The sequence below is a fragment of the Pithys albifrons genome, chromosome 17, assembly GCF_047495875.1.
Source record: "Pithys albifrons albifrons isolate INPA30051 chromosome 17, PitAlb_v1, whole genome shotgun sequence".
Taxonomy (NCBI): Eukaryota; Metazoa; Chordata; class Aves; order Passeriformes; family Thamnophilidae; genus Pithys; species Pithys albifrons.
Window position 1 is genome coordinate 11,410,406 of NC_092474.1, and position 27,741 is coordinate 11,438,146.

The following is a 27,741-nucleotide window of genomic DNA, read 5'->3' on the forward strand; positions in this document are numbered from 1 at the left end:
CTGATATAGCTGGACCCAGAAACACTCATCTGGCTGGACAGATGGACACCACTAATTGTATCTGGGTTACAGCAGTGTCTTACAGGGGCTCTGCACTGCCAAGCTAAGATGGCTTACAGGGTCCTGTGTCTGTGGGTGTGCTCTGTATTTAGTTCTGTGAAATATCTCTTGTTGGCCATGCTGCTGGAGCTGGCAAGAACAGCCCTGCCAGCAGGCCCCACGTGAGCTGAGGGCACTGTATCCCTGCAGGGCTCCTCCTGCCTCGCCAGAAGGAGTGCCGGTGTTGCTATGGTTTTCTCTTTTGTTAAATTCCTGTACACGTCAGCACAGGCCCTTCTGTGGAGCGTGGCTGACTTCATACACCCTGCTCAGAGCCATTTGCAAAGCAACACTTTACAGGTCAGGGACCTGCCTGCTCCTTGCATGCAGGAATGTTCTCACTAGCACAGGGATTGTCACAGCTTGCAAGAAGTGACCCTGGGAATGTACAACTTTAAGGGTGCAAAATGTTCACAGCAGCAGTGATGCCACCATAAAACCTGCCCAAAGGCATCTCTAGGGCTGAGCTGGAGATGTGTATTTTCTAAGGAGTGTGGAGGGATAGAGGTGCCTGGACTGTGTTTGCCTTTGCAAGGCTGTGAGTGGCAGCCTGAGGGTACCTGGCATCTGCCCCTGCAAGAGGGGCACTTCCCAGGGCCTGACAACTCTTTGGCAGAGCCTTGACTCTGAAAATCAGAGTGTCTTTCCCTGCTGCAATTAGACCCCGCTGTGTCAAGGGCTGCTGGTTGTATGGTCTCCTCAGGTGACGACAGCTGTGGGCACACCCAGATGGAGCCTCACACTGCCCACCGTTCATATCAACATGATAGAGTGGGGCACTGCCCAGGTTTTCCTGTGAGGCATCTCCCACTGGCACGAGGCTGTGGCACACACCACTGAGCAGAGCAGCCATCCATGCACTCCTGACTGCACAGCACGGCCCCTGCCAGAGCTCGGAGCTGAGGGACAGCCACTTCACCTGCCACACGCTCCAGTTGTGAGATACCATGATGCTTCAAAGCCAAGGATAAACCAGGTCTTCTTCCCAGCAACCCACCCCCAAGAGTGCTCTGTGTGAAAACCCCCTGAGTCAATGCCAGGCAGTCCTTGGCTACAGGAAATCCATTTTTTTCACAGCTCATTTCTGGGCTCTTCCCTCTGCAATAGCACCAGCTCTGGGGCAATAAATGGTGAGAAATCTCCTCTGGACTGAGGGCTACTACAACATACTGCCATATGCCTTCCTGCATGATCCCCTGCTCCCTCTCACCACAGTGCTGAGCACCAGAGCACCCAGTGAGAAAGCTGAGGGAGCAGTGTGGGGCTGGGAAGAACCAGGAGGTGTACTGGAGTCCAACCCAGTGATGGAGGCAGTGGGACAGCATGAAGCAGCAGGTATCACGAGTGGACAACTGTACCTGCTCCGGCTGTAGCGGGAGTAACTGGGGCTCCGACGAGGCCTTGAACTCCTACTCCCAGGACTTTTTTTGCAGGATTTGGAGGAATAGCTGGGGGAACGTGAGTAAGATCTGGAGACAGGAAAAAAACATAAAAGAGTTAAAGATGCTGGAGCCTGAGGCTTTACCAGACTCCTCCAAATCTGGGGCGGAGGCAGAAGAGATGTCTCATATTTCATGATCTCAGCTCAGCTCTGTGTGGCCAGTTCACCTCAAGCCTTGTGCATCCCCAGGCACCCCCCACACTCTCACCCCTCCCCTTGCAAGGAGCCAGCCAGCCAACAAGAGTCCCAAGGTCACAGAGACAGCCAGTTCAGCTGGCCTTACCTCTTTCCTGAAGAGCAGGACCTGCTTCGGGAGTACCTGGGAGAGGCCTTGTGGTGCGAGGAGCGGGAGCGGCTGGAGCCAGGGGAGGATCTGCCTGTGCTGGTGTAGGACTCGCTGCGGGAGCATGGCCTGAGTGGGGAGCTGTGTGCTGGGTATGGGACAGAGTGGCGCTTCTTGTCCTCCGAGGAGCCGAGACACAAGGACAGGCACCCTCTGTGAACATATATTTGAACACTCCTTGAAGCTGTGGCTGAACTGGGACTGGCCCTTGGTTGAGGGGAGCACCATGCTCCAGCAAATATTCCCATCCTTCCAACCCCTGACTGGGGGTAAACACGACCCCTGGGCTCCCCAGGTTGCTGCTGCAGGAGACACCGTGTGTGTGGGTCATAGTCCAAGAGCTCATTCCCTGTCTGTGCCAGGGAAGGGCTGTGGAAGAGGTCTCAGGCAGCACAAGGAGCAGCAAATCTATCCCGTGCCTAACACACCAGAGGTGTCTGGCTGGCAGAGCCTGGGTCAGGCCTGCAAGTAGTGCAGCTCCTGGGCAGAGAGTGAGGTGAGAAGTTCTGGAGTGAGGGAAAGGCACAGCATGGCAGGGCAAGGGGCTGTGCTCCAGCCTGGCTGTGGAACAGCATGAGGAGGCACTGAGCAGGCATGTCCTGTTGCCTTTGGACAGCACTGCGTGGATTCCTCCTCTTCCAGAAGTGCCCTGGGAATGAACTGGGGTCAGAGCTCAGCAGCCAGGCAGCCTCCCAGCAGCCAGGGCCAGCTGCAATCCCAGCTCCACCCATGTGAAGGCAGAGTCATCCCACTGGAGTCACAATGTGATAAGTACATACAACCCTAAAATATTACCCTCTGACTGAAAAACAAAGCTTGTCCTTCCTAATACCCATTCCCCTGGCTCCCACCCCCAGACCACATCCTAGCTCTAACTTTCAGCCTTTAGGACCCAAGAGCCTGAGCTGGAAGAGCTCCCTAACACCACTGCCTGAGTACAGCTGTAAGTACCAGCCACCATGTTTCAGTGTCCTCATCCCCAGCGTTCCCTGGCAAATTCCCATGAATGGGAGGTGGTGTTGTAGGCTGGCAGCTACTCTTCTCTTCTGAGGATGACCTGTGGCACTGGGTGGTGCTTTGACTCCTCCCCAAGCCTGGATACCCTGTGGCCCCAGTGCTGCCACTGTGTTATCCTGCAGCCATTGAGGTACTTGCCCCTCCCTGTGCTCTCCACCAGCAGAAGGTGCTATCTTTTCACCCTGGACCAGTCCTGCATGAGCTGGGAAGGGGCAGGTTGGATTTGGTTTGTTGGACAGGAGAAAGAACAGCCCATAATGGTTTTAGTGAAAACAAACACTGCTTCCCATCCCCAGAGTAGGCAGAGAGGGAGAAGTAGCATGGCAGCCCCCAGAAGCCCCTTTCAGATTGTTCCCAGAAAGGCCAGTTACACTTTTCATTGACATGGCCATGCTCCAGTCACAGTTTGACCCAGGCCTAAACCCTGTGTTAATCACACCAAAGCCAGAAGCACTGGCACAAGCAAAGCCCAGGGATGCTATGGCTGGGATTTATCTTCCTCTCAGGCTACAGTACTGGTCCTTGCTGGCTTCTGAACTCCAGACTGGCAAGACTGTGGGTCTGATTGGTATGTGCCTGCCTCCAGACCACAGACACCTCCCTGCCAGCTCACCATGGCACCTGGCGAAGGGGCAGGAGATACAGAGCGACAACACACCAGGTATTTGGCTGCCAGCAGCACCTACTGGTAATCACTGACCTTCGGTCTTGTCCCTGGGCATCTGGAGACAGATTTTCCAAAGCTGTTCCCTTGGTCTGGGAAAAACAACTGGTGAAGGAATTTCCTGAATCAGAGCTGTTATCGCTGTTGGCCAGTTTGGGCTTCCCGGACGAGAAGGCATGGCCAAAGCCATCATGGACTAGACTTCTTTTCTCCTGGCTGTCCTTTGACCTGGATGAGCTCGTTTGAGTGGAGGGAGGGGAGGAAGTATCGTTTCCTGAGTCATATTCATGATACTCTCCGTTCTGGCTGGCTAGGTTGTCTGTTTTGGTAAAGAGGTCAGCAGAAGACCCTGACTGAGAGATCTGAAAGCAAAAAAGCCATTTGGCATTGTTTGAATGGTTTTGGGGGGTGGTTGTTTTTTGTTTTACTTTGCTTTTTGCTTTTTTTTTTTAAATAAACCCAGAAATTTTACCATCATGATGCACTGAAACAAAAGGAAAGGAAAGAAAAGAAACAAAGTAAGAAAGAAAGAAAGAAAAAGAAGAAAGGAGAAGAAAACAAAAGCACATATCCCTAAAAGAAATCCACAGTAAGAAGAAACTTCTTTTCCCCCTGCTATGATAATGGGAAGATTTAGAGATCATGCAAAGAGTATCAGCATGCGATTCATGTTAAACAAAAGAGTTCAACAAAGTAAGCTGGCAACTAAAGAATCAAAATAACTAACTAAATAACCAAAATAAAAGATATAACAGAGGACAAAGCCCTTACATAACCTTAAAGAGGAGAGGAAAAAAAAAGGGGTATATACATGTAAAAACCCTACATAATCCTTGCAAATTAAAAAAAAGAAAATCTTAAATAAGTGAATTTTTTAAGCTTCCTTAATAAAGCGGCTGAACGAATGTCACTAAAATAAGCAACAAAAACCCAAATCAAATCAAATTAAGGGCTTCTGCATAAAGTAAAAACTGGCAAATAAACAAGCTTATCACTTTGAAATAAAAAAAAATAAAAAAGAAAAAAAAGAAAAAAGAGGGTGAAGGAAAAAAAGAAAAATCCCTTTGGAAATAAAAGGTATACAGATACTTGTTTGTGTGCTTTTTCACCCCCTGAAGAAGATACAGCTAATGCGCTCAAGTGACCTCTAATAAATTCCCTGGTGTCTTGCGGATAGCATCCACTTACCCATCAAGAACTCCTCCTTTAGTAGGTAAGGTGTAAGAAAAAAGGAAGAGCGGGCAACATAAGTCCATCATTAGAGTCTCAAATTACATGAAAAAAACATAACCCCTCTCTTCAATCCACACTGCCAACTGTTTGCTGCCTCCTCTACGCAAATGTCACGACTGCTTTTTGTCTGCTCGCTTGTCTCCCTTATTATTTGTTTCCTTCTGCTTTAAATTAGTCTGCCCAGCCCATTCCTGGAGGCTGATGGCTTGTGCTGAAAAGTCACAGCTTGCACTAAATCCCCTTGGGTTTTATGGAAGTGACAAAGGGAAGTCAAGTGAGGGAAGAAGTAAAAAATATAAAGGAGGAAAACTCTGCTCCTGGCCAGTCTCTGCATGGTGGTCCAGCCATACCCTGGCTGGGTTTTGGTGGGTTGCTGGACAGAGAGGGGCCAGCAAGGATCCCAAACTCACTCAGGCTGCCCCAGGCAGGGCTGATTTCTGAGACCCTGAGCACCACCAAGGGGATTTACATTGTTTCAGTATTTTATAGTTCAGTTTTAACTCCACCAGCATTTACCTGAGCTGGTCCAGGGATGTACCAGCACTGGGAGAGGGGCTATGTTAGTGCTAATGTCTGCCCTGACAATGGCAGGGCCAAATGTGGACCCAGCATGTTTGCACTCTCATGTGGCCTCCTCCTCTTTCTCTCAGAGGCTTCACTCTCCTCATTCCCACCCGTGAGGTTTGGTCCAAGGTCCTTAGAGTGTGGACACACAGGTTGGTTCCCCCACCTTGTGATAGTCCTCCTACATGTTCCTAGCAAGCCATGCTCCCTCAAACACCTGCACATGCCCTTGTGCCACGCTCTGGGGCACACAACACTCCCCTCTATGCCCTGCTCTCCACACCAGGGACCTGGGCCATGCCCTCACCAATCTGGGGCATTCTGAACAGAGAAAACTACACTGCAGTGTTGGTAATATCGAAGGGACCAGAGGAGACCTGGATCAGCTGTCACACAGCAGGGACAGGGCAAGTCCCTTTGGAGAGGTTAGCCTTGGACTGACTGGCTTTCTCATCTTCAGAGGGGCTGCAGACTCAGCATGTTTTACATGGAGCTCCTTCATCCCATCCGATGGTGCTGCCACATCCACCCTCCTGCCTGTGGCATCCAGTCTGTGCCCCCAGGAAGAGCTGCCCTCAGCCAAGCTCAGGAGGTGCTAACTGGGACAAGGACAGCTGGCTTGGACACAGGAGCTGAACCAGCAGCAACTGAAACCAGAGCAGAGCTACCAACACACACAGCAGCTCTCAGCACAGTCTGTGGAATGGTGGCTGCCCACAACGTCCTCATGCTCTGGAAGCACCTGGAGCTGGAAGATCTCCAAGTACTTCCTGTGTTGCCAGGGAGAGAAACACCACCACTTCTGGGATAAGGCACAAAAATTAGTTCATCCCAACAAATCCATACTGGAGCTGGGGACTCCCCCACTCCACACTAACTTTTAAGTGATGCTCAGTCCCAGCTCTGAGGCATCAGGAGCCCCAGTAGCAGATGTGGGAATGAAGTGATCCTTCTTCACTAGCCAGCTTGCACATCCAACACAGAAACCCTGGGCAGAAATATCTCCTGAGTGTTCCCAGCCAAGAAAAGACACACATTTCAAGTCCTCATTGCAGCATCTGGTACTGCTCCTTGTTTCTTTCTCAGCTCCAGCACTTCTCTACCAATCTGTGCTTACTCCAGCAGAAATTGGAATGTCAAAGGAGCACAAGAGAGCCAGGTACCCAGCTCTGTTTTCCACCAATTCTTTCTGAAACCCTGATGCCACATCCAGAGCCCCAGGAGATCTGGACCACTGCACTTTCCCTAGGCACATTCCAGAATATACAGATTGTGCTTTCAAACATGGCATCAGATTTGGCTTTTTTAAAAATGGGTTATGGTTTGCATTAGAGCTGAACCCTAACCCAGAGACGAGCAGCTTTTTCATCACCTTTCATTTACAGGCACCAAACCACCCTGTGAGGTACCCCCAGATGCAGCAGTAGGAAAAGCCTGGAGTGGGCACAGGGCTGCTCCAAAGGACAGTGACCCCAGCACCACAGGCACAAACACCTTCCTTCTGTTCCCCCCCACTCTAAACCAAAAGGCCATTATTTCAACCAAGAAATACAGCAGTTTCTTGGCATTTCTAAAACAGCTTTTCAGACTGACTCTGGGCCCTGAGATCCTTGCTTCTGCTCTGCCTTGGTTGAAGTTTACTTTCAAAGCAGAAACTGTTGTCAGCACATCACAAAATCTGTCAAATGGATCAACAAGCTCCTCTGTAGCTCAGCATCTGTGGCAGCAACACTCCAGGAAGAGGGAGCATGTGGATGTCAGTGAAATACAGAGCTCACAGTCTGTGCGAGAGCTGGAGGGTCTGGATGGGGCAAGGGAGGTGCCAGGGGGGACACAGCAGCTTCCCAGCCTCACCACCTTGGGCCACCAGGCTGTAGCCAGGAGCTTTCTGTGGGCTCTGAGAGAGATGCTGTCCTGCAGCAAGAGCCAGGACAAGCCTCAGGGTGCTCAACTTGCCTGTCTGCTCAGGCCCATTTCCTATAGTCCCCATATGACAGCCTTGGCTTTGCTTCTGGTCCCATTTTATTGCTTCTGAAAGTCATGCCAGCCAACCAGGATGGAAACAGGGTGCTACAACTGAAAACACTGCACGATGCTCAGTTGAATCACACTGTTCTGTGTGATTCTGAATTCTAATGGCTTTTTGTTTTTCTAGGGTGTCTTAAAAGATCCTGCTCTTTCACAAATCTAATTCTGTCTCTGTGAACATTTGGATTTTCACTCCCCTCTCTAGTAAGTAATTAAATAATCTCCTGAACTTTGCTTCCTCCAGCTTTCAGCAGGTAACCTACTGCTGCCCTCAAGGGAAGCTAAGATATGTATTTATTGGATTTTTTTGTTCCAAGTCATTATTTAATCAAGATGAAGGGGGAGCAGAAATGAGGCCCTCACTCATACTCCAGACTGTAATTTTTGAGTACAATCCCAGACCAAGAGGCAGCGAGGCCTAATAGGTTACAAAAATACAATCGCTTCTCATCTTCCAATTAAACTGAACAACTCCATTTACTGTGCCACAAACAGCCCCAGGGTGAGAGATGACACATTTTCTCAGCCCTACCAGGACTGAGACCCATCAGTGCCCAGCATGGCACAGCCTCACTTAAAGCTGGAGGATTTCTTCCTTGGGCCTTTTTTCTCTTGTTTTGCAACTCACTTCAAAGCAGAGTTAATTTCTTTATCAGAGGGGCATAATGTCTCCCTTTCTCTCTCTTTCTGGGCATTGTGTTAATGAAAGGAATAAAACACTTGTGTCCCTGACCCTGGTGAGCCCTGCTGTCAGCAAACATCTGCCACGAGCCCGGCACAGGGAGCAGCACCTGCTGAGGGGCTGCTGGGGGGATGAGGCTGAGCTGGGCTGGGGCACCTCCACTGCCAGGGCAGGGGCATGGGGGAGGCTTTTCCCTGGGGCAACGGGCTCAGCTCTGCTGAGAACCTACCCCAGCTGAAAAGCCAACTTCTTACTGAGTACAAAAAATAGAAATGCTGTAGGAATTCAATGTAACTCATTTCTGCACAATTAGGAATCTCTGACTAGAGAAATATTGAGTGGGAAAATGCCCCTTTTTTGGCCAGATGGAGAGTTCAGAGTGAGGCTTTGTCTATCACAGGGGCTAAGCTGAGTCCCAGAGCATGGAGGGCAATGACACAACTATCCCTTGAAGCTCTGAGCTTGGGTTATTTGGGGCAGGATGGCAACACTGCTGAGCAGGCTGGTTCACCAATCCACTGCTGGGGGTAAACTCCAGAGCATGTCAACCAAAGGTTTGTCCCTTTTCAAGGACTTTTTCAGCCTGCTGGGGTGCAGCCAGTGGGGTGTGTCACAGGCCAGGGTGTCCCCAACTCACCTTAGGCCAGGCTGGCACTACTTTGGAGCAAGGGTTTGCCTTCCCCCACCTTCTTTGGCACCTGGTGTATGCCCAGCCCCTCAATGGCTACAGGCACCTCTCCTTCCCCCCCAGCTGCTGGTCCCAGCACTGAGCTGTGGATTTGCCAGACAATAGCCAGGGGTAACCTCAGCCCCTGGCCCAGAGGGGAGAATAGGAAAAGAAAAAAGAGAACAACTTGTATATTTATGGGAGGTTTTGCCTTTCTGCTCTTCAAGGGCCATGTTTGTTATCAAAAATAGGCTGCCTAACTCTGAAAAGAATAGCTCTTAACCCAGGCTAGAAAACAGAGACCAGCAGCAAGCCACCATGCAGATCTGCCATAAGGTTTCCTGAGCCCTCCAGCACACACTGTCCCAGCCCCTGCACAGCATTTCCCCCCTTTTACTTTCTGCAGACACGAGCACAAAGACAAACAGCATCATTTGGAGCAGCCGTACCCCACTGAGCCTCTCTGGAAATCTGGCTCAAGCCTGTGTTAATTTGTGGCTTCACAAATGAGTTACAGTGGAAGTAAAGGAGCTGGCAAGGAAAGCACAAGCATTGTGCAGTTATCTTCATCAGGAACAACAAAGGCAATTAGATCCATGCCCTGCAGGTATTTATATTGCACTGCTAACTGAAAGCACAGTGGCACGTCCTACACCTGTGTCTGTGCTGAACGAGGTGTCTGCAGCAGGTTAAGGGCATTCTGGACAGAAATAAATGCTGCACATTACCCACAGCTCCTCTGCATGCTGAGCCACAGCCCCACAATCCTGTTCTCAATAGGTGGCTATTGTGGCTGCACAGGATTAAAGGAGAAGGAGAGGGAGAAGCTTGGAAATTCACTGCCAGAAAGAAAAGTGGCAGGGAACTTTGGGGTGTTCCTGCATGTGTACATGCATGTGTGTGTGCATCAACTTATGCATAAGGAGGGAAAGGAGCAGCAAGGCAGGTGCATGGTGAGGGCATTACTTTGTGTGCTTTATCCCTCATCAATTCCAAGTACACCCAGGTAGAAATTCTGGCTGGTTTATTACAAAGGGAGGCAAATGGGTTGGGGGAAATGCAAAATTTAGAACAAAGCACATAAAATTTTCAGAAGAAGAATGTAGAACAAAAAATGGTTTAAAACCCAAACCCTTTATTTTGGAAGTGCTATGGCAGTACCTCATGGGGGTTTGGGTATTATCTCTCTGAGTCTTTTCTGTATGTTGAGATTCTCCCTGGACAATCCCTTTCCTTTGGAGATGTGACTGTGCATCCCTCCAGGTAAAGATGGCTTGGTTTGGAAGCCCAGGCCAGATGGAAGGGTAGGGAATGTGACACACCAGCCCTCACAAAGGACTGAAACATGACATTTTTGAATCCCAGTTCTGGATTTTTTCACAAAATCTTTTTTTTCCCATTAATTTATTTTTATATGTGATCAGCATTTTCTGCAAGAGCACAGTTTAATTTCAGAACACATCCAGGCTGCTCTCAAAGTAGAGTCTTACAGAACTAAGCTTATTAATAGACCAACCATTTAACTCACAAAAAAAGAAAGGCATCAAAGGGTTGTGTATAGTCATTAACAAATGAGACTAAAGGTTCTCCATTTCATTTTTCCCTTGCCAGTTTTGAGCACATGATATTTAATGACCTTATTCAGAAAAATTTCAGGGGCAGCTCTTAACTTGTTCAATTTAAGCAAGTGCTTAAATGTGCTCTTGAATCCTGTCCCAGGAGAGTCTGTTTCTTTTGAGGACAGAAGGACAGTGGTGGGTTGCATCAGTGATATCTTTTAGTCACTGAAATATCTGCCTGTGTTATTAATCCTTACTAGAAAGAATACAGGAGGATCCTGATGACTTTTGCTTTTCATCTACCCCCTGCATCTGGAGCTGTCAAGCTCTGACTTTCCCTGCCCTGCAGCTTGTGTGCTTATTTACCTCAAGAGAAGCAAGTGGGAAGGGGAGTGCAGCACGCTTGAGTTTAGCTCATTTTAAAGCTTTTAAAATTTTAAATTAGGGTTTACTCTTTCTCAGGAAACAGAACAGCTGGCAGTTGGCCTCCCAGGACTCGGGGAGCCTGGCTTCAGAGAGAGGAAACCTAGTACTAATTAAAAACCAGGCTTAGGCTCAAAAGCGTTTATGCAAAATACGCAGCTTGAACGGAACAACACCCTGGTGACATGGTGCAGTCCTTGGCTGCTTGTTTGTTGGGAGGAGCTCTTCACTCATCCCGAGGGCAACACCCCCAGCTCATGGCACTCAGCTTCATACCTTGTTTTTCTGCCCTCACACACCAGCGTGTGGTGTGCGGGTTGTGCTCTCCACGCTGCCTTATAAGGCTTTCCAAGCAGTGACTCACATGGCCCCACACACTCAGGAGCTGTCTATAAGGAGAGCAAATCTGCATGTCTATAATGCTGAGAGACAGCCTGTGCCTGTCTGTACCCACGTACAATCCCTGAGTATTTTGATGGGCACGCTGTCTGTGTGGGTAGAGTCTCTCCTCCTGCTGGCACTATTTCTCTCATATCTGATGTAGCTCCTGCGTGTGGCTGAGCTATTTCCAACTGATGACTGGGCCTGAAGGAGAAAAACACTTCAGGGCTTGGAGGACTCTCTACTCAAAACACCTCTAGCATTACACATCCACACATGTGAGTACAAGATTCTGCTCTACCTCCAGTCCTATGTAGCAATTTATCTCTCCAGAATACCTATCTGATACCAACACCACAGTCAAAGAGCATCACACCTCTGCTCTGCTGCTGCCAGGAACAAAGGGGAAACATGCCACAGAAAAGGAAGTCTGTTATCAATCTGTACCTAATATTTCCCTCCACCTCTTGCTCCCTCAATTCATGTATTATATCATCTCTTTCCATGTATATGATATGGAAAAACATCCCAAGGCACTGAGCCTCATTTTACCCTCAGCTGCACAAGCAGTTCCCATTAGCATCAATGAGGGCTACTCACAAGTTCTGAATTTGGCCCCTGGGCTTGTCAGTCCAGAGCAACAGTGATCTTAGAAGGATCCTGATAGTCAGAAAACATCCCCTGCCTATAATCAGCAACTCATTTAATGTAAATGTTCCTTTTATATATATTTGATACCCTTTCTTACCCTGAAGGACTAAACTTTTGGATGTGAAGACCAATGAATTAAGTTCACATCCAGCTGAGCAAAGACTGCATAACAAATACTTCCCTGTAAAATATCCTTGCTGGAGGCCACTTTTTTTTTTTTGTGAAATGTCCTCCATTCATTATTCATAAACTAAGGCCCTTACAAGTTTTTCCCCTCTCCAGCCCCACCCTTGGTGTGAAAGTGCTGAAGGAAGGAATGACTTTACACACATTGGAGAACAGCACCATGAATTAATAATACAGTTTAACCAAGTTTGTCTAACATCACTATAATTGAGTTATAAAAATTTCATATCAGACTTCTTGCCCAGATTCCTCTGGCTAGTTCAAGCAAGGAAGGACAGTGTGTAATACTTACTACTTCCTTAGGAGACAGGAAGCTGTAGAGTGGGAGGGTTTGGCTGGCTTTTTGACTGGCCTGAACCTCTGCAGAGGAGCTTCTCTTTGCAGTGATCTTTGAATGGTGCCGGGAGCGTCTTCGCCGTACTTTGCGCCCCTCCTCCCGAGACCTGGCTCTGTGCCTCCAGGAGACATGAACAGCGAAAATGTTATTCCTTAGTATGGCAGAAGGGCCCATTACCAGCTCCACACAAACCCTTGGCAGCTCTGTGCTAGGACATGGCATGTGGCAAAATGTCTTCCACATGACTGCTGTGTGGAGCCATAATGGAGAGAAGAGGGGGGTTTTGCTTTTCTGCTTTAAAAGAAAAATACTGATTTTGCATCCAGACCTTGGACCTTAACCTCAGATTTCATCTCCAGCTCATGATTTTCTGGTGGCTCAAGGCAAGCCATGCCTTCATGGAGCCTAGAATGTGATACACCTCCAGAAGACACACTCTGCTCTTGAGTGAGCACCCCTCCCATTACTGATTGCATTCCTCCCCCCACTGATCATCAGCTTTTCATATGAAAATTCACAGCACTTAGGAGAAGTCAAGTGGGAGAGTGGGGGTGGGTTCTTCAAGTGCTTTCAGAGAACATGAAACATGAACTCATGATGTGTATAAACCACTTGCTGTTGCAGCAATGCCGACTCTAACACCAGCACCCACTTAGCCAGCCCCAGGTCCTGTCATCCACAGGACAGAGATTTTAATCAGGTCAAAGACAGTGGCTATAGATTGCCACGGGCAAATATATTTCTGTTGCTAAGACCATGTTTAAGCATTTCCTGGGACATCAGCAGGACAGAGCCCTTGGGCTGGGGAAGGGACACTAGGCTGGAATCAGCTGTCATGGGCTGATCATCAGGATTAGAAGTGACTGGCAGACCAAAAAGCTGCAGCCACTGCTCCTCGAGGCAAAACCCTCCTATGGCCGAGACCACAAGCAGCTCAGCCCCCAGCATGTGACATTGCTGCTACCCGAATGGGACGTGGCTCTGCACACAGAGCCTGTGGCTCAGGCAGGCTATGGCAAACATGTCCTTGAGCCCACAGGGGAGTGTGGAGGACACTGAGCTCAGGGAGTGGTGCCATTACCTGCTCCGGCAGTCGGGCGAGTGCGAGTCGGAGCTCTCTGAGCGAGAGTGGCAGCGGCGGTGGCGGTGAGATTTCCTGGTGTGCCCTCGAGAGCTTCAAGAAGCAGAAAGAAAACCAGCATTAGGCCAACAGATGGGGGGCTGCAAGAGCCAGCAGCTGTAGGCTGCAGTCAACAACATTCAAATCAGAACAAAGATCTGTGTTTTAAACCAGAGACTGGTGTATGAAACACTGTACAGAACATCGAGGCATGAAATTCTCCATCCCTTCATTGCTACACTGACATCAAGGCAAGCCATCTTCCAACATTTTACACAGCTATTAGATTGGTTCTGTAGTCTGCTGGGGGAAGATTTGTGGACAAGCATGCAGGAGTGCAGCAGCCACCACCAATCCTTTCTGCTTTGAAGACTTTAAAGAACTATGTGCTTGCCTTTAATTCTGCAACCCACCCTAAAATAGCCAAGCAAGTGCTTCCTTCCTGTTGCTGAGCCTTGTGGGGAGCACCATCCCTTCAGGCAACCCAGCACAGTCCTGCAACCCTCTCCATAGTGCTGGCTCCTTGTTAAAGAGCAGATGCAGAAGGACAAGCTCCAAGCGATACAGTGCACTCGGTAACAGCCAGCCTTGCCCACCCTTTGCAGGTGGGAGCATCTAGCCAGTCCTGTGGGCAGCTCTCATGGCTGCTACACAAAGTACAGCTTCCCTGATGGCAGCCTGCCCTGGACACAGCTCTTGCTTGAGGGGCAGGGCCATTTACCTGCCTTCTGACAGGAGCCCAGTCACTGCTGCTCCCTTTTGTGACAGGGCCTGAGGACAGTCCCCAGCAAACCATGTGCAGGGACACAGGTCCAGTGCCCTGCTGAGCTTCCCCTTGCACCATCCAGGCTGTTTCTCATGGATTACCTGTCCCTGTTACTGAAGGCCTGTTGTTGCCTGCACCAACAGCTGAAGTCCTGCATGCAGAAAATGGGGTGACATGGGTGGCAGGCTACCTGCCACCTTCTGTGCCCATTCCCTCTCACCAGTGCCCACTACAGCAATTATTGTAGTCCTGGCAGCACATCCATCTGCTCAGACTGGCATGGCTGTGCCAGCAGTCAAAGCTAATGGTGGATGAGCTGGTGGGAACAGCCTGGCTTCATGACCACACTATACAGTCACTGACAGGATGAATATGACCTGCTTGGACAGCATTTAGCAATTTGCCAGTATAAAAACTCAGCAAATAATTACTTGGGAACAGCATCTCCTTTAAGACAAAAGGGCCACCTCCATGGCAATTCCTTCAACTCCACTTGGCTATTTTCTTTGATGCTTTTCACACCCTATATTTTTAAAAACTTCACATTTTGGGATCCTCCTTCCTTGTTTCCATATGGCTGAGATCAGCAACACTGAGCATCTTTCCCTTTCCAGTCTCTCCAGTTTGTTTTCCCTCCCTGCAGAAGGAAAAACTGGTCCTGTGTGATTTAGATAACCAGTTGTTCAATGCAAAGATAAGCCAAAGCAATATGATTATGCAAAAATCCTGATCTGAGATGGCTCATGGGATCCATCTGATCCATGCCTGGGAGCAATAAGCTTTGCAGAAATCAGGAGTGGCTCAGCTCTGATTTGTGAGCAGAAAGATGAGGCTGAAATGCCTTGTTTGGTTTATCCCCAAAGAGCTATTCCAGCAGCTCTCATTCCCTGAGCTCAGGGCACGGCAGCAGGACCTGGATCTTTGTTTTAACCACACTGTTAGGGTACTGCTGTGTACTGCAGGCTGGGGAGGTGCCTGCTTTTACAGGTAACCTGGGAAGCCTTCCTTTTACCACTGAGATTTCTAGGTGCAGGGCAGCCCAGTTTGAGGGGAAAAAAGGGTGTCTGTGGCCTTGGTCACACAGAAATCGTAGAGAAAATGAGACAGAGATGGCCTGTGCAGGCAGTATCCCAAGTCCCAGCAAAGCCAGTCAGGGGAGCAGTGCCCAAAGTGCAGCCTCAGAGCTGTTTCCTTGCTCTGAAAGTAGGAGAGAAGCCACAACTTGCAATTGCCAGGAGAAAACAGAGAAGGAAGTGAAAAACACAGGCAACTTACAGTCCTTCCTTCTTTCCAGCCCTGAGGAACCCCATTTTACACCATCCCACTCCATTATCTGCCCCACAGGACAAGGACTGTGCTCTGCTAACACTGCAGGGCTGATGAGAACCTCAGCACCAGACTTTTTGCAGCCTCCATCACCTCCAAACAAATCCTTTCTCTTCCCTAGGCCCCATTCAGATATTTGGCTGTAGTCTATATCATGAGTAGCCCCTACTGTGACCTGCAAGAGCAGCAAACCAGGAGGAGCCAAGGCCCTTCAGAGTAAGAATGTGCCAGCCTGCACTTTGAGCAGATCAGAGTTCATTCTCTCACACTGCTCCCCCCAGAAAAGCCACAGTCCCTGTTCCAGACTGGATGAACAAGACTCTTCACATCCTTGTGAGATGCACAGAAAGTAACAAATGAGGGGTCAGAAAAAGAAGGGAGAGGAAAGATCTCCAGGCTCTACAAACTCCTTTTCATTCCAGCAAGACCAGAACTGCTGGTTTTAGCTGCCAAGCAATCCTGAGAGTGGCTCAGGGCTGTGCAGCAGGTCTAGCTCCAGGGGCCCCACCACAGCAAGCACTTCTAGCCCACACTGTGCAGGCAGGGCAGGGAACTCCAGGAATCACTACTTACTGTTTTTTGTGTTTTCTTTCTTCCTTTCTCTTACTTTTGGGGCTTGAAGAACTAAATAAGAAATGGCTAATTAATTTGGAGATTTCTATTCTGATACAAAGCTGCACAATCACACATCAATGGTACAGTGAGATTGCCCACGAGCATGCAGGAAAAATGAAAGGGATTCGTGACTCTGCCTCAGCACGGGGGGTCTGAGTGCCTGCTGACAAATCTGCCTCCTGGGCCTGGCCAAAGCCCTCAGAGGGATCAGCCAACTTGATGACTGCCTTTTTACATAGAAAAGATGAATACTTCTTGATATGGTACATGCACATACTGGAATCAGGAGAGTTCTTCCAGTACACACCTGGGAAGCCACTGACTCTGAATGTGTCAAAGATGGGCACTGCTTGCAAATGAAAAATGAAGGTTCAGGTGGAGGATGGATGGGGTCTCCAGGGGCTAGAAAACACCAAGAGGTGTTTTCCATTTATATACTTCATTGCACAGCTTGGGCTGGAGACCCAGTTCCTGTGAGATCTGAGGAACACATAAGGCTGAATAAGGAGAGGGTCGCCCCAGACCCACAAGGAATGGGGGGAGCCGATGGGATTCAAGAAGGAGACACAGGAGTAGTGTCTTCTGCCCCAACTCAGGGAACATCAACCTTGAAAAACCATTAAACTCCTATTTCTAAGGGACCACCCACACTTGCTCAACTCTTACCTGTGCCTTCTCTTCTTTGAAGATAACCTGCAAGACACAAATATGTACATTGAATATAGGGTCTCACAAAAGTGTAAATTTGAATCAGAGACAATGTGTTCAGGCCCAGACTAAGCATTGGGACCTCCTGGACCAGCTGGGCAGAATGGCCCCAGCTCCCCTTTAGCAGCTGAGTTGTAGAAATGACTAGCACACTCTGCAAGTAACTGAGATTATGATACTCAGGATAAGTTTTTAGAGAAATCAGATCCATCCTCTATCTCTGGTAGGTCTCTCTTCTCTGCTCCTGCCTCCACAGTTTTTCATTGCATGTTGAGGGGGCTGGGGTAAGTCCATTCCCTGGTTTTCTGTATAATGGACCAAACAGCAGTCAAAGGAAAAATCCTTTCTGTGTGACTCCAGAGCAGCCTCACAGCCAAACCACTGTCATGCCTCTGTCTTGCCTCCTGGAGCATCCCTGGGATGACACAGAAGACACTTTTGTCATACAGAGTACCCTGAGAGCATGGAGGGCACTTCCATGCACAGCCCACTGTCTCATCTCACCTCGGAGCACAACATCCCACAGAAGACACGGCCTGAGGTCCTGCCTAAAGGGGCTGTGAGATTGCCTCTGGCAAAGTCACATGGGTTCCATAGTTAAAGTGTTCCCAGGTGTCTGGAAACAACTTCCATTGGTCACTAATCGTGAAGGGTTTATCATGCTGCCTTTTGGGACCAGCTGCAGCTCATTCTTGGCTTGCAGGGGCAAAAATTGGTATTGAAGGTTCAATGCCAAAGAGTCTCTGACAAAGGACTTCCACAAGGAGATGGCATCCATAAAAGAGAATCCCTCCTCAGGAAGAAACTGTTTTAAAGAAGTTTCTCTATCCTTGTCTGTCTTCCTCTTCTTTAAGATTCAAGCTCAACTTTTCACCCTGTTATCCATTTTTGGGAGCTTCTCTCTTTGGTTCAATATATTATAAATACATGAACTTTCCAAGGAAGATGGCATCCACTGTTCTCTTCAAATATTGGTTTAACAGCTGAGAGAAAACAGTGCAGTATTTGCAATTTTAAAATTTAATCATATTCTCTGAATTAAAAATGGGCTTCAGAAGGGGAAGGTGGAGGCAGTGACCAGGGCTAGGAGAGGAGACTGGGATGTGAATGAGAGGAGCTTGTCTGAGCCTTTTCCTGGTCCTGGCACCTTCTGCAGGCTGGGAAAGAAGGGACAGAGATCAGTGCAATCCCTGAGCACTGATCTCATTGGCATCCCAGAGGATGGGAGCTGTGGGAATAGGACAGCAAGGACAGCAGACGGATGTTCTGCAGACCTCACAAGGATTTGGCTTGTCCATCTCTCTGCCCCCACACCCCAACAGCACACGTTTATCTGTTTGCCCTCAGTGGACACCCCATTCTGTGCTCTCCTTGCCCAGAAGGACACTGGCTGTGCCCCTCCTTGGCTGCCCAGTGTTCACCTGGAGGTGGCCACTGCTGACAGCCAGAGTCTTACAGGGCTCTGCCCAAGGCAGCTGTGCCTTTCCCGCCTCTCCAACCCTCCAGCAGCTGCTGCCGACTGAATTACGTTTCCAAGGGGAAAATACCTGTTTCTTTTTCGCTTCTTGGAGCTTTTCTTCTTCTTCTTCTTCACAGGTGAGGGGCTGTAGGAGGGAGACCTGAGGAGGCAGAGGGGCATTAGGGACTGCAGGGCTCCCCAGCCCTCACCCCACCCCCAGCAGCACCCCCAGGGCAGGCAGGGGCTGGGGGCAACCAGTGGGAATGGGATGAGGCTGGGGATGAGCCTCAACCCTGCTCTGCTGCCCTGAGGGGAGGGCGAGGCGATGGCAGTGCCTCCCTGGGCTGTGGAACCCCCAGCCCCTCACACCTCCATCTTACACCGACCCCCTTCCCTCACACCCAGCCGAGGGCTTCGGTCCCCTCCTGCCCCACACACTGCCATGGCCATACTCTCCTCCTTCACTGGCCCTCATCCCTCACACCCAGCCAAGAGCTGCCCTGCCTGTCCCCTCACACCCCCATGGCCCCCTCACCTCCTTCACTGACACCCCTCCATCACACCCAGCCAAGAGCTGCCCTGCCTGTCCCCTCACACCCCCATGGCCCCCTCACCTCCTTCACTGACACCCCTCCATCACACCCAGCCAAGAGCTGCCCTGCCTGTCCCCTCACACCCCCATGGCCCCCTCACCTCCTTCACTGACACCCCTCCATCACACCCAGCCAAGAGCTGCCCTGCCTGTCCCCTCACACCCCCATGGCCCCCTCACCTCCTTCACTGACACCCCTCCATCACACCCAGCCAAGAGCTGCCCTGCCTGTCCCCTCACACCCCCATGGCCCCCTCACCTCCCTCACTGACCCTCATCCCTCACACCCAGCCAAGCACTGCCCTGCCTGTCCCCTCACACCCCCATGGCCCCCTCACCTCCTTCTCTTCTTACGGCCAGATTTCTTCTTCTTCTTCTTGCCCCGGGCCGGCGGCAGCCGCTCCCCATCATATGAAGGGCTGAGGAGGGGGGAAAAAAACCAATAAACATTAAAAATATTAAAAATAAACCACAAATCGACTCACGCTGAGTTGATTCTCTCTGCCATCCCCACCTCAGGGACACGGGGCAGCAAGATCAGTGCTCACAGCGGGTTTGGGGCAGGAGTGATGCCTAATTACCCTCCAACAAATTATTTGGTCACAGTTGAAAGTGTCTAATGGAGATATAACAAGACAGCTACACCACAGCAATGCTGACTATTTAAAACGTGTTTGCTAAGGTTAATGACTCTGTAACAGATTTATAGGGTTTGTTGCTCTTTGTAAATATGCTTTAAATAATTAATTGGCATTTAATTTGCACACAGTAATTATTGCAGCCAGATGCATCTAACTATAATAAAGGCTTGACATGTGTTAAGTAGCAATTGATTAGAAATATATATATATATTTATTGAGATGGTATGGTAATTGAAGGAGATATGCATCTCTTATACAGTTGTTAAACCTTGAAAATAAACCCTCCTGTAAATTAATTTCTTTTTTAAACATGTGATGCCAAATGGCACTATATTTTGATGAAAAGCAAATACCATGGTTAATTAATTCAACAGCACTGGGCTGAAAAACTGACAGATACTCTGAGGCTACTCATTAACTAAAGCAAATCCTTTTAAAGACAGGGGCAGCTGGTGGCAGCCTGTGGATCCTCAGGCTGATCCCAAATCAGCCCATGAAACTCCAAAGAGAATCCCAGGGGGATCCCCAATGGATCCAGGACCAAAGTTTGGGGGGGCACAGCCAGGTCCTCAGAGCCTCTGAAAAATCACTGCTGGACATGAGGGTGCTGCATTTGTGCCTCAGTTTCCCCACTCCCCCCTTGCCAGTGGGAAGAACTAGGAGCAGGTAAGGAGTGGAAGCAGCCCCGTGTTTGGAAAACAGTGTGGGATCTTCACTACAGAAACAGACCAAAAACTGAGCAGCTTTTTGCAGAGAGAACTACCATTATTGCTAGTAAAAGTCCTAATGCAGAGCAAATGGCACTTTGAGGGGGGACACTGAGCCTCCACCACTTCTCAACACTTGGTCAGCCAGGGCTTGAATACCACCAAAATCATGCTATCATAAAAACCCACTTGCTTAGTGCTTTTAGTACACTTTGGAAAAAAATTGCCCTGTAAATCAGAAGTTCAAGTTAATGCTCCAGTTGTGAACTGTGGGTTAGCGCCGAGTGCTTCTGGTGCAGCAAATCTGAGCACAACCACGGGCCCACAGGGCACCCACACACTCCTTCCTGCTTGCTCTCTCTCTCGTCCCAAGGATTTCATGGACCAGCAGCAGCACTGTTAGAGGATAAAGCACACCTTGGGCTCAGTGAGTCTTCTGTCTGCATTGGGGTGGAAGTCGTGTGTTTTCCAGAGTGTCTCATTGTCACTAAGCTCAGACACCTGCCCAGAGCCACCCCCAGGCTGTGCCAGACCAGGGATCCTGGCACTGCTCCCATCCCTCCCTTCTCAGAGTGCTTGAGCCCAGTTCCCATTGCTTTCCCCTGGCACAGGTTTGGGTTCCCCAGCACACAGGTCTGGGTGCCCCTCACCCCCTTCACTCAGGGGCACAGCAGGGCCACAGCCAAGGCACAGCAGGGAGGAATTGCTGACCATTCAGCCACAGACAGTTTCTGCAGAACCCTTCTCCCTCTCCCAAGGGACAATCTGTCTTTGATGTGGAAGCTTTCTCCCATGTGCTGATCTGACTTTAATTGTTTCTCCGTGATTATGATCAAAGTCTAATTAAAAATATGCTTCAGATTATTGTTCTGGTTAGCCTGAAATCTGAAGATATGAAATGTGCTTTCTTGCTCTTTCTTTGCAGCATCTTTAACCAGAGAGGCTTTAACCCCAGAGATAGTTTAGCAGGCAGGGCTCAGAGACCCCAGCTGCTTCCTCTACAACCTTCCATTCATTTTTCCCCTCCCAAAGGGTCAGGGACTAGCAACAAGCTGATAACGAAGCTGTGTCCTAATGAAGTCAATGCTGCTGGTCTGATCCAGGCATGGGGAGAGGGGAATTGCTGAGGGTGGTTCCCAGCAGAGCTAGTGGTGCAGAGGGGTGCTGGCAGGTCGCCTGTCTTCCAGGCAGGGCTATTTGGAAGGAGGCTGTAAGAGAAGAAGGGAACTGTAGGTTTCTCCCTGACAACATGCACAGGGATTTCATATAATCACATGCATTTACTGTACACTCACAGAGGCATTTAAGCCATCCCCAGCTCTCACAGACCCCAGAGGGGCTGGGTAAACAGCCCCAGATGCCTCCCCTGCCACCCCTCAGCTTTGAGGTGCCCCCATTCTCAGTGCTGGCTCTTACCTGCGTGACCTGCGGTGCCCGTGGTTCCGTCTCTCCCTCCCTTTGGCACAGCCATTGGTGGTGGAGGCCTCCCTGACCACGCAGCTGCTCAGCTTTTCGGGGCGTCTGTCCTCTGCAGGGTATGGCAGGCAGCCCAGTGTCCCACTGCCAGAGCAAGGGGAGAGAGAGTCATCAGGAACTGTCCCTTCAGCTGGGGTCGCTGCCTGAGGGTTTCCCCTGTCCTGGGGAATCTCCTTTCCTTCCTGCTGGCAAGGAGAGCTGCAGGTTGCTCAGCCCTGAAGTGGGAAATGCTCCTACAAGCCTCCAAAATGCCCCGTTTCCAAACAAAGCTGCACCTCACGCTTGCTGTGCTCAGCATTCAGAGATGCCACGAGCATCGTGCAGCCGGGAAGCAGCTGGACAGCTCCATCCTGCAGGGACCCCATGGAGCTGTCCAGATCCAATCCAACGGGGAAGGGACAACGGGAGCTAGTCAGGACATCTCCTGCATCGTGGGGTTTAGATCACCAGCTCTGCAAGGACAGCACAGGTCTTGTACTCTGACAGAGAAAAACCTTTTGCATTTCAAGTGCAATTTTCCAAACCTGCTATTGCCTTGATAATACCTTGCCACACATCCTCATCCTCCACTAGAAGAAAACTTTTGGCAGCCAGGGAAGCAGCTCTCCTTCCCTCCTACAAATAGGATGCTGGGTCAGTGAATACACCTGGTCCTGCTGAAAGCCCAACCTGGAGAACCTGGGGCAGCTCAGCAGAGCTGTGGGGAACCACCCAGGAAGACCATGGGAGCTGGTGAAGAGCAGAGCCAGTGAGTGAGTGGCCTTTAAGAAACACCAGGGCTTGTGCAAGCTGAAATGAAGAAAATCAGCCAGACAGGGAAAACAAACACAAACAAGCCTGTGTGCAGACACTCGGGGGGAAAGCAAATAGGTTTCTAGGCCCTGCAGATGTTTATTTCAAAGAATGGAAAGATTAATGAAAAGCCATAAACTGTACCCAGCAGGGGTGCTGAGAACACTGGGCTTTGGTGTCATCCAGAGTATTATTTGAATAGATAAAGCAAGTATTGGCATGTCCAGGCTCATCCTGGCTGTGGAGGTGGTACCCAGGGTGGGTTGGGCTCAGCTGGCACCGAAACTGTCCCAGTTTATTCCTACTGTTATTTTGAAGCTGATCCCAGGATTGGGCTGTGGGTGCTGATTTGGAGCTTGGCCATCCCCAGGTCAGCTCTCAAAGGTTCCCCTGCTGTGTGCACCACCCATCCTTCCTCATTCCTTTGGAAAGCAGCACAACGAAGCCCCCAGGCCACAGGGACCCCAAGAGAGAAGGGGAAGGCTGAGGTGTCCCCCTGCCAGCCCCACAGCCACAGTGGAGGATCCTTTGGGCTGCAGAGACTGCCACAGTCATCACATATGAGCCTCCTCTGGGGCCAGGGCCAGGTGTGTGCTGCCCATCTGGGGGGTTGAATGGGGCCAAGAGGGTGGTTAAAGAGCAATGTAATATTAAAAAAGCCCCAATTAGGCATAGCTAGAGTCTTGCATGTCCCAGGGGCTGGAGTTGGCACAGGGATACCAGTTCTCTCTGTCAACAAGCTCCCTCTTCTAATAGCTGAGTCCTCCTTGGAGCCTATTTTGTAAAGCCTGAACATTTAAGAATATGCACAGCCATATACAAGGGTCACTGGGGGGAAGCTGGGTGAAATATTTCTGGCCCAGAACATGCAGGAGGTGATAGTCCCTCTGTCTTTAAAACTGTTACTCTGCTTGTAATAAATTCCCCAGTCGCTTCCCAACGTCTATGTTAGTTTTAATCACCCAGGAAGCTACATGGTTAATTGCTTTCTCTGTGTGAGCTAATTGGCTCGTGGCCTTTCCCAAACCCTTTTAAGAACAGGCTCAATCATTAGGATCCATTAAAAACGTCCCCAAATTAATGACCTGAGCACAGTCTGAGCTGGATCCACTCCAGCAGTGGAGGCAGGAGGGTTCATCCCCGGGCTGGCAGGAGGGTGAGACAGCACTGCCAGGACCTGGGCATGGCAGGCAGCGTCCTTCTCACCCCAGCCCCCACTCCCACTAATGGGATTTCCAGGTCCTGGGGTTCAAACATGTTGGCCTCGAGGCAAACAAGGACTCCTGTCCTGCAACGTGCCAGGAATCATTTCTTCTGGGCTTGGATGTAATTATTGATGGAAATAATTATTCTCCAATTCCATCAAAGGCTGGCTTCCATTCAACCAGATATTCTTCTCTGATGGATGCTGAGAGTCACTAACGCTCTAAACTGGCTGGTAATCCCCTTGTGCTGAGCTCCATAGACATTGATTGAATATATATATAAAACTGCATTTTTTCTTATTGTCTTTCGTCTTTCATGACAGATACAGAAGTGATGCAGTTTGGTGTGAACGATTACTGTGGCCTCGAATGGGGGATTATCACACCTTCCCTGCTGCTTGTGCCTGCAGCAGAGAAGAAAAGCCCTCTGTGGGTGTTTTGCTGGAGCTGGCCCCGGGAGAGCAGAGGATGCTCAGTATGATGCCACTGGAAGTGTGGGGTTCTTTCAGCCCAGGGGATGTGCCAGAACAGGCAGGAAGATGAGGAGACAGGAAGGACACCCAGAGTTTGCCCTGCTGGTGGGTAACGCTGCTCCAGCATCAGAGTGAGGACTGCAGCTTTTCTGCACAACACAGTTGCATGTTTGTCTCTAAGGATGGCCATGGGCAGCCAGGACAGGACAAGGCAGCTGCCCACCCATCCAAGTTTCTCCATTTCCATTTGGCTGTTGCACTCACTTTTCTTCTTCCTTTATTTCTCCCATGAAGAAATCCAGCCTATCCATCAGACCTGTCTAAAAGCAGCACACCTGCTCCTGATGGGAGACCCCCACAGCAGGGCACCTGTGGGCTGCCTGCCACCAGCTCAGTGCAGAGCATGCCCTGGGTCACCTCCTGCCAAGGCTGGCTCACCCTGTCCCTCCCCAGCCCAGCAGTCTCCAGTCCAGAAGGGGGGTTTTGGGCTCATGGCAATTTTTGCCAGCATTGCAGTGGCTCAGAGAGAAGCATCAGGCACATAGAGCTCACCTTTCCACCAGCCCAAGCCTTTCACCTCTTTTCACAGCTCAGCCAGCCCATCTCCACATTCTGATATCAGATTTGGGCTCTCCCATGTTTTCATTCCCTAACAGAATGTATAGACCACAGAGAGAAAGTATCTATTGCTACTGTAATAGACATGATGCAGGAAAGGTTACCGGTGGGAAAGAACCCAAATATTCCCCATTTGAAGGGGAGCGAAACCACCATAAAATACTATGTCCATCTGGAGCAGAAGGGGTGGGTAGTGCCAGCCTGGCTGTGAGGTGGGGAGGTCCTTGTTTATTTTTGCAAACTGCCTCAAGCTCTTCCCACAAGCCTTTCCTAAAGACACATCACAATTCTGACTCCCACTGGGCTCCCTGCTGCCAGCAGTGCCCCACAGAGCCCCATCTCCTGAGGCCACCCCATCCTGCCTCACCTCCCCAAGGAAGGGCTGTCACCTCCAGTTTGTGGAGGCACCATGGAGGCCACTCAACCACTGCCCTTCCTGCCCATGGACGGATCCTGGCACCCTCCAGAGAGGATGGGACAAAGGCACAAGGTGTGTCTGCCTCAGGGAGCAGAGCTGACTCCCAAACCATCTCCATCCCTCCACCCTGGGCTGTCACACCCCATGCCATGGCCAAGTGCCATCGCATCAGGCTGAGCCTGGTGACACCTGTCGCCCCAGGCCCACAGGGACGGGCAGTCAGTGAGGGTTTGGTGTGCACTTGACATCCCTGTGTGTGACACCCCAGCACTGCCGGCGCTGGGCACTGCCCCCCTCTGCCTGCAGGCTCTGTGTCCCAGCCCTGCTCCTCTGCTCCCACAGCAGTCTCCTGCCACAAAGCTTTCATCAATCAGACTTTTCCCCACAGTAACTCATCTCAAGAGCAGGAAAATTGTCTTCCTAGTGACCTTCCAGCTGCCGGACCCTGGCACCTCCCCATTTCCCCATCTGCAGCCTCCCCGTCCCTCTGCAGGATGGGCTCCAGCAATCCCAGCCCTCCATGGCCTTGAGCAGCCCTTCTGCCCTTTCCAGTTGCTCTGCAAGCAGCAGTGTAAGCAAACTGGGTCTGGATCATGCTAACCAAGCTTTTTTGTTTGTTTTTATCCTTTATTTTCCTTTGCACACACAGCTGGGTCAGGTGCTGGATGCCCTCAGCTGCACAGACAAGCACTTCAGAGGCCCCAAACACTGACTGAACTTGGCAAAGCTGCACTGACAGCACTTCCAGGCTCACGACTAAGGGTCTGGGAAAGCCAATATAGAAACTTCACCACCTTCCCTGCTTCAGCCCTGGCTGGCACAATGTTCCCATCTTCTCTATAGCCCCTACTGAAAAGGCAGGAGCGGCTCCAGCAATCAGAGACCCAAAACAAAAAAGGTTAAACTAATAGTTGTGAATGTTTCACTGGCATTAAACAATGATGGATGGATGCCTGGCCTGGGAACTGGGAACATCAGCCTGTGGAAGGACAGGCTGGGAACTGGGAACATCAGCCTGAGGGGAAAGGGGAGAACCTTGTGTACCCGTAGCTGCTCGTGCCAGGGATGCTCTTGCCACTTCTCCCAAGTAACACACAAAAAGTGCATGGACAGGTGATGGAATTCCTCATCTTTCCTCTCCTTTCCTCACTTGGGGGTTTTGGCTGCACAGGAGAGGGCAGGTGGCAGGCTGGGATCCCTGCTCTCCCACATCCCCATGGCTTGGCCATGGCCCCATTCCATGTGCCTCTGCCCTGGGCTCTAGTGAGGGTAACCTGAGCTGCTCAAATAGCTTCTAAAATCCACCCTTGGGCCTGAGAAGCCTTTTGGCACTGGCAAAATGATCCTTTGATTTTCTCTCTTGGTGTCTGACTTTGCTCATCTGATTGAAAAAGAAAATGGTCAAACCATTCCCTTGTCCCTGGAAAGGGACAGAAAAGAGAGTTGTAAAGACATCTCACAGCAAACACTCCAGCAGATGTGTTTATGTAAAGCTCTTTGAAATATGCACTAAAAATACCTCTTCAAAATTAGAAGAAGGGGAATATTGTAAGTGCTTCCCACAAGCACATACACACACAAACACCCCATGGCAGGTTCTTTCCCCACCTCATTCAACCCGTTATTATTAGTGCACCAGGAGCCCTGCAGTTTGTTATTGAAAATTATAATAGCAAATCACTGAGATATTTTCCTTGATTACACAGACTCCAAGCCAGTTCAATTTTAATCTTCTCTCCACTCTTTTTTTTCTGTGCATCAGCAGAGGCACCAGCTGCAGAAAAGCACGTGGTTTTCTTGAGGCAGTTTAAACACAGAAGAGAAATACAATTCTGTAATATACATTTTTCATCAAATTCTTCCCAGTTGTGACTTGCCTTCCTCTCCTGCTCCCAGGAACCCTCTGTCCTGCCACAAGCCTGTACGTGACAGTGATTCCTTTTCCTTCTTGGTCTCCAGAACCACTTAACAACTGCTCTTAGAACATCCTGGGCCAAAAAAGCAGCTTGGCTCTTTATTTTCCAGCAGTGGGTTTACTATGCATGGTTAGATCAGAACAGAGGAACTTCCCTGCTGGAAGAGGCCCTGGTAGTGGTGCAGGATCGGTGCCAGGTGCTCTGGGGGATGCTGTGCAGTTGCAGCCCTCGGGGAGGGCTCTGTCCTGGGCACCAGCTGGCAGCAGCAGAGGCTCCCAGGATGGATGGCCCTGGCAGAGGGGAAAACTCCACAGGGCAAAGCGATGCCTCCATGGGCCATCCTTCTCAGACAGGCTCAGGCAGGAGGGCAGGCACAGCCTCTCCCTGCTCCCCACAGATCTCCTCCACCCCAGGGGCACCAAGACCCCTGTCCCACTTCCTTCCTGAGCACCTGGTCACCTTGCAGGGCTTGGAATCACTTCCCTCAGTGCCAGCAACCCAGGATGGCTCTGCTGACTGCCTGCCAGCAACAGCAGAGACAAACTCAAGGAATATGGCACATGGGCACGTTGTTCCCAAAGGAAACCTGGACAGCTGCCCCATCTCCAATGGTTTCTACGGCATCTTGTGCCT

The 27,741-nt window shown here is 50.1% G+C and overlaps 1 protein-coding gene across 1 annotated transcript in view; it reads right to left on the minus strand.

Moving 5' to 3' along the window:
• Window positions 1–27,741, minus strand: part of SRRM4 (serine/arginine repetitive matrix 4) — a 48,394-nt gene that overhangs the window by 6,636 nt on the left and 14,017 nt on the right. The window contains exons 2-11 of the mRNA XM_071571693.1: window positions 21,627–21,770; window positions 19,200–19,280; window positions 18,358–18,429; window positions 16,769–16,795; window positions 16,061–16,111; window positions 13,357–13,449; window positions 12,231–12,393; window positions 3,601–3,926; window positions 1,824–2,036; window positions 1,458–1,568 (exon numbers count right to left, since the gene is read on the minus strand). Coding sequence (XP_071427794.1) covers window positions 1,458–1,568; window positions 1,824–2,036; window positions 3,601–3,926; window positions 12,231–12,393; window positions 13,357–13,449; window positions 16,061–16,111; window positions 16,769–16,795; window positions 18,358–18,429; window positions 19,200–19,280; window positions 21,627–21,770 — 1,281 coding nt within the window. The remainder of the gene's footprint in view (window positions 1–1,457; window positions 1,569–1,823; window positions 2,037–3,600; window positions 3,927–12,230; window positions 12,394–13,356; window positions 13,450–16,060; window positions 16,112–16,768; window positions 16,796–18,357; window positions 18,430–19,199; window positions 19,281–21,626; window positions 21,771–27,741) is intronic.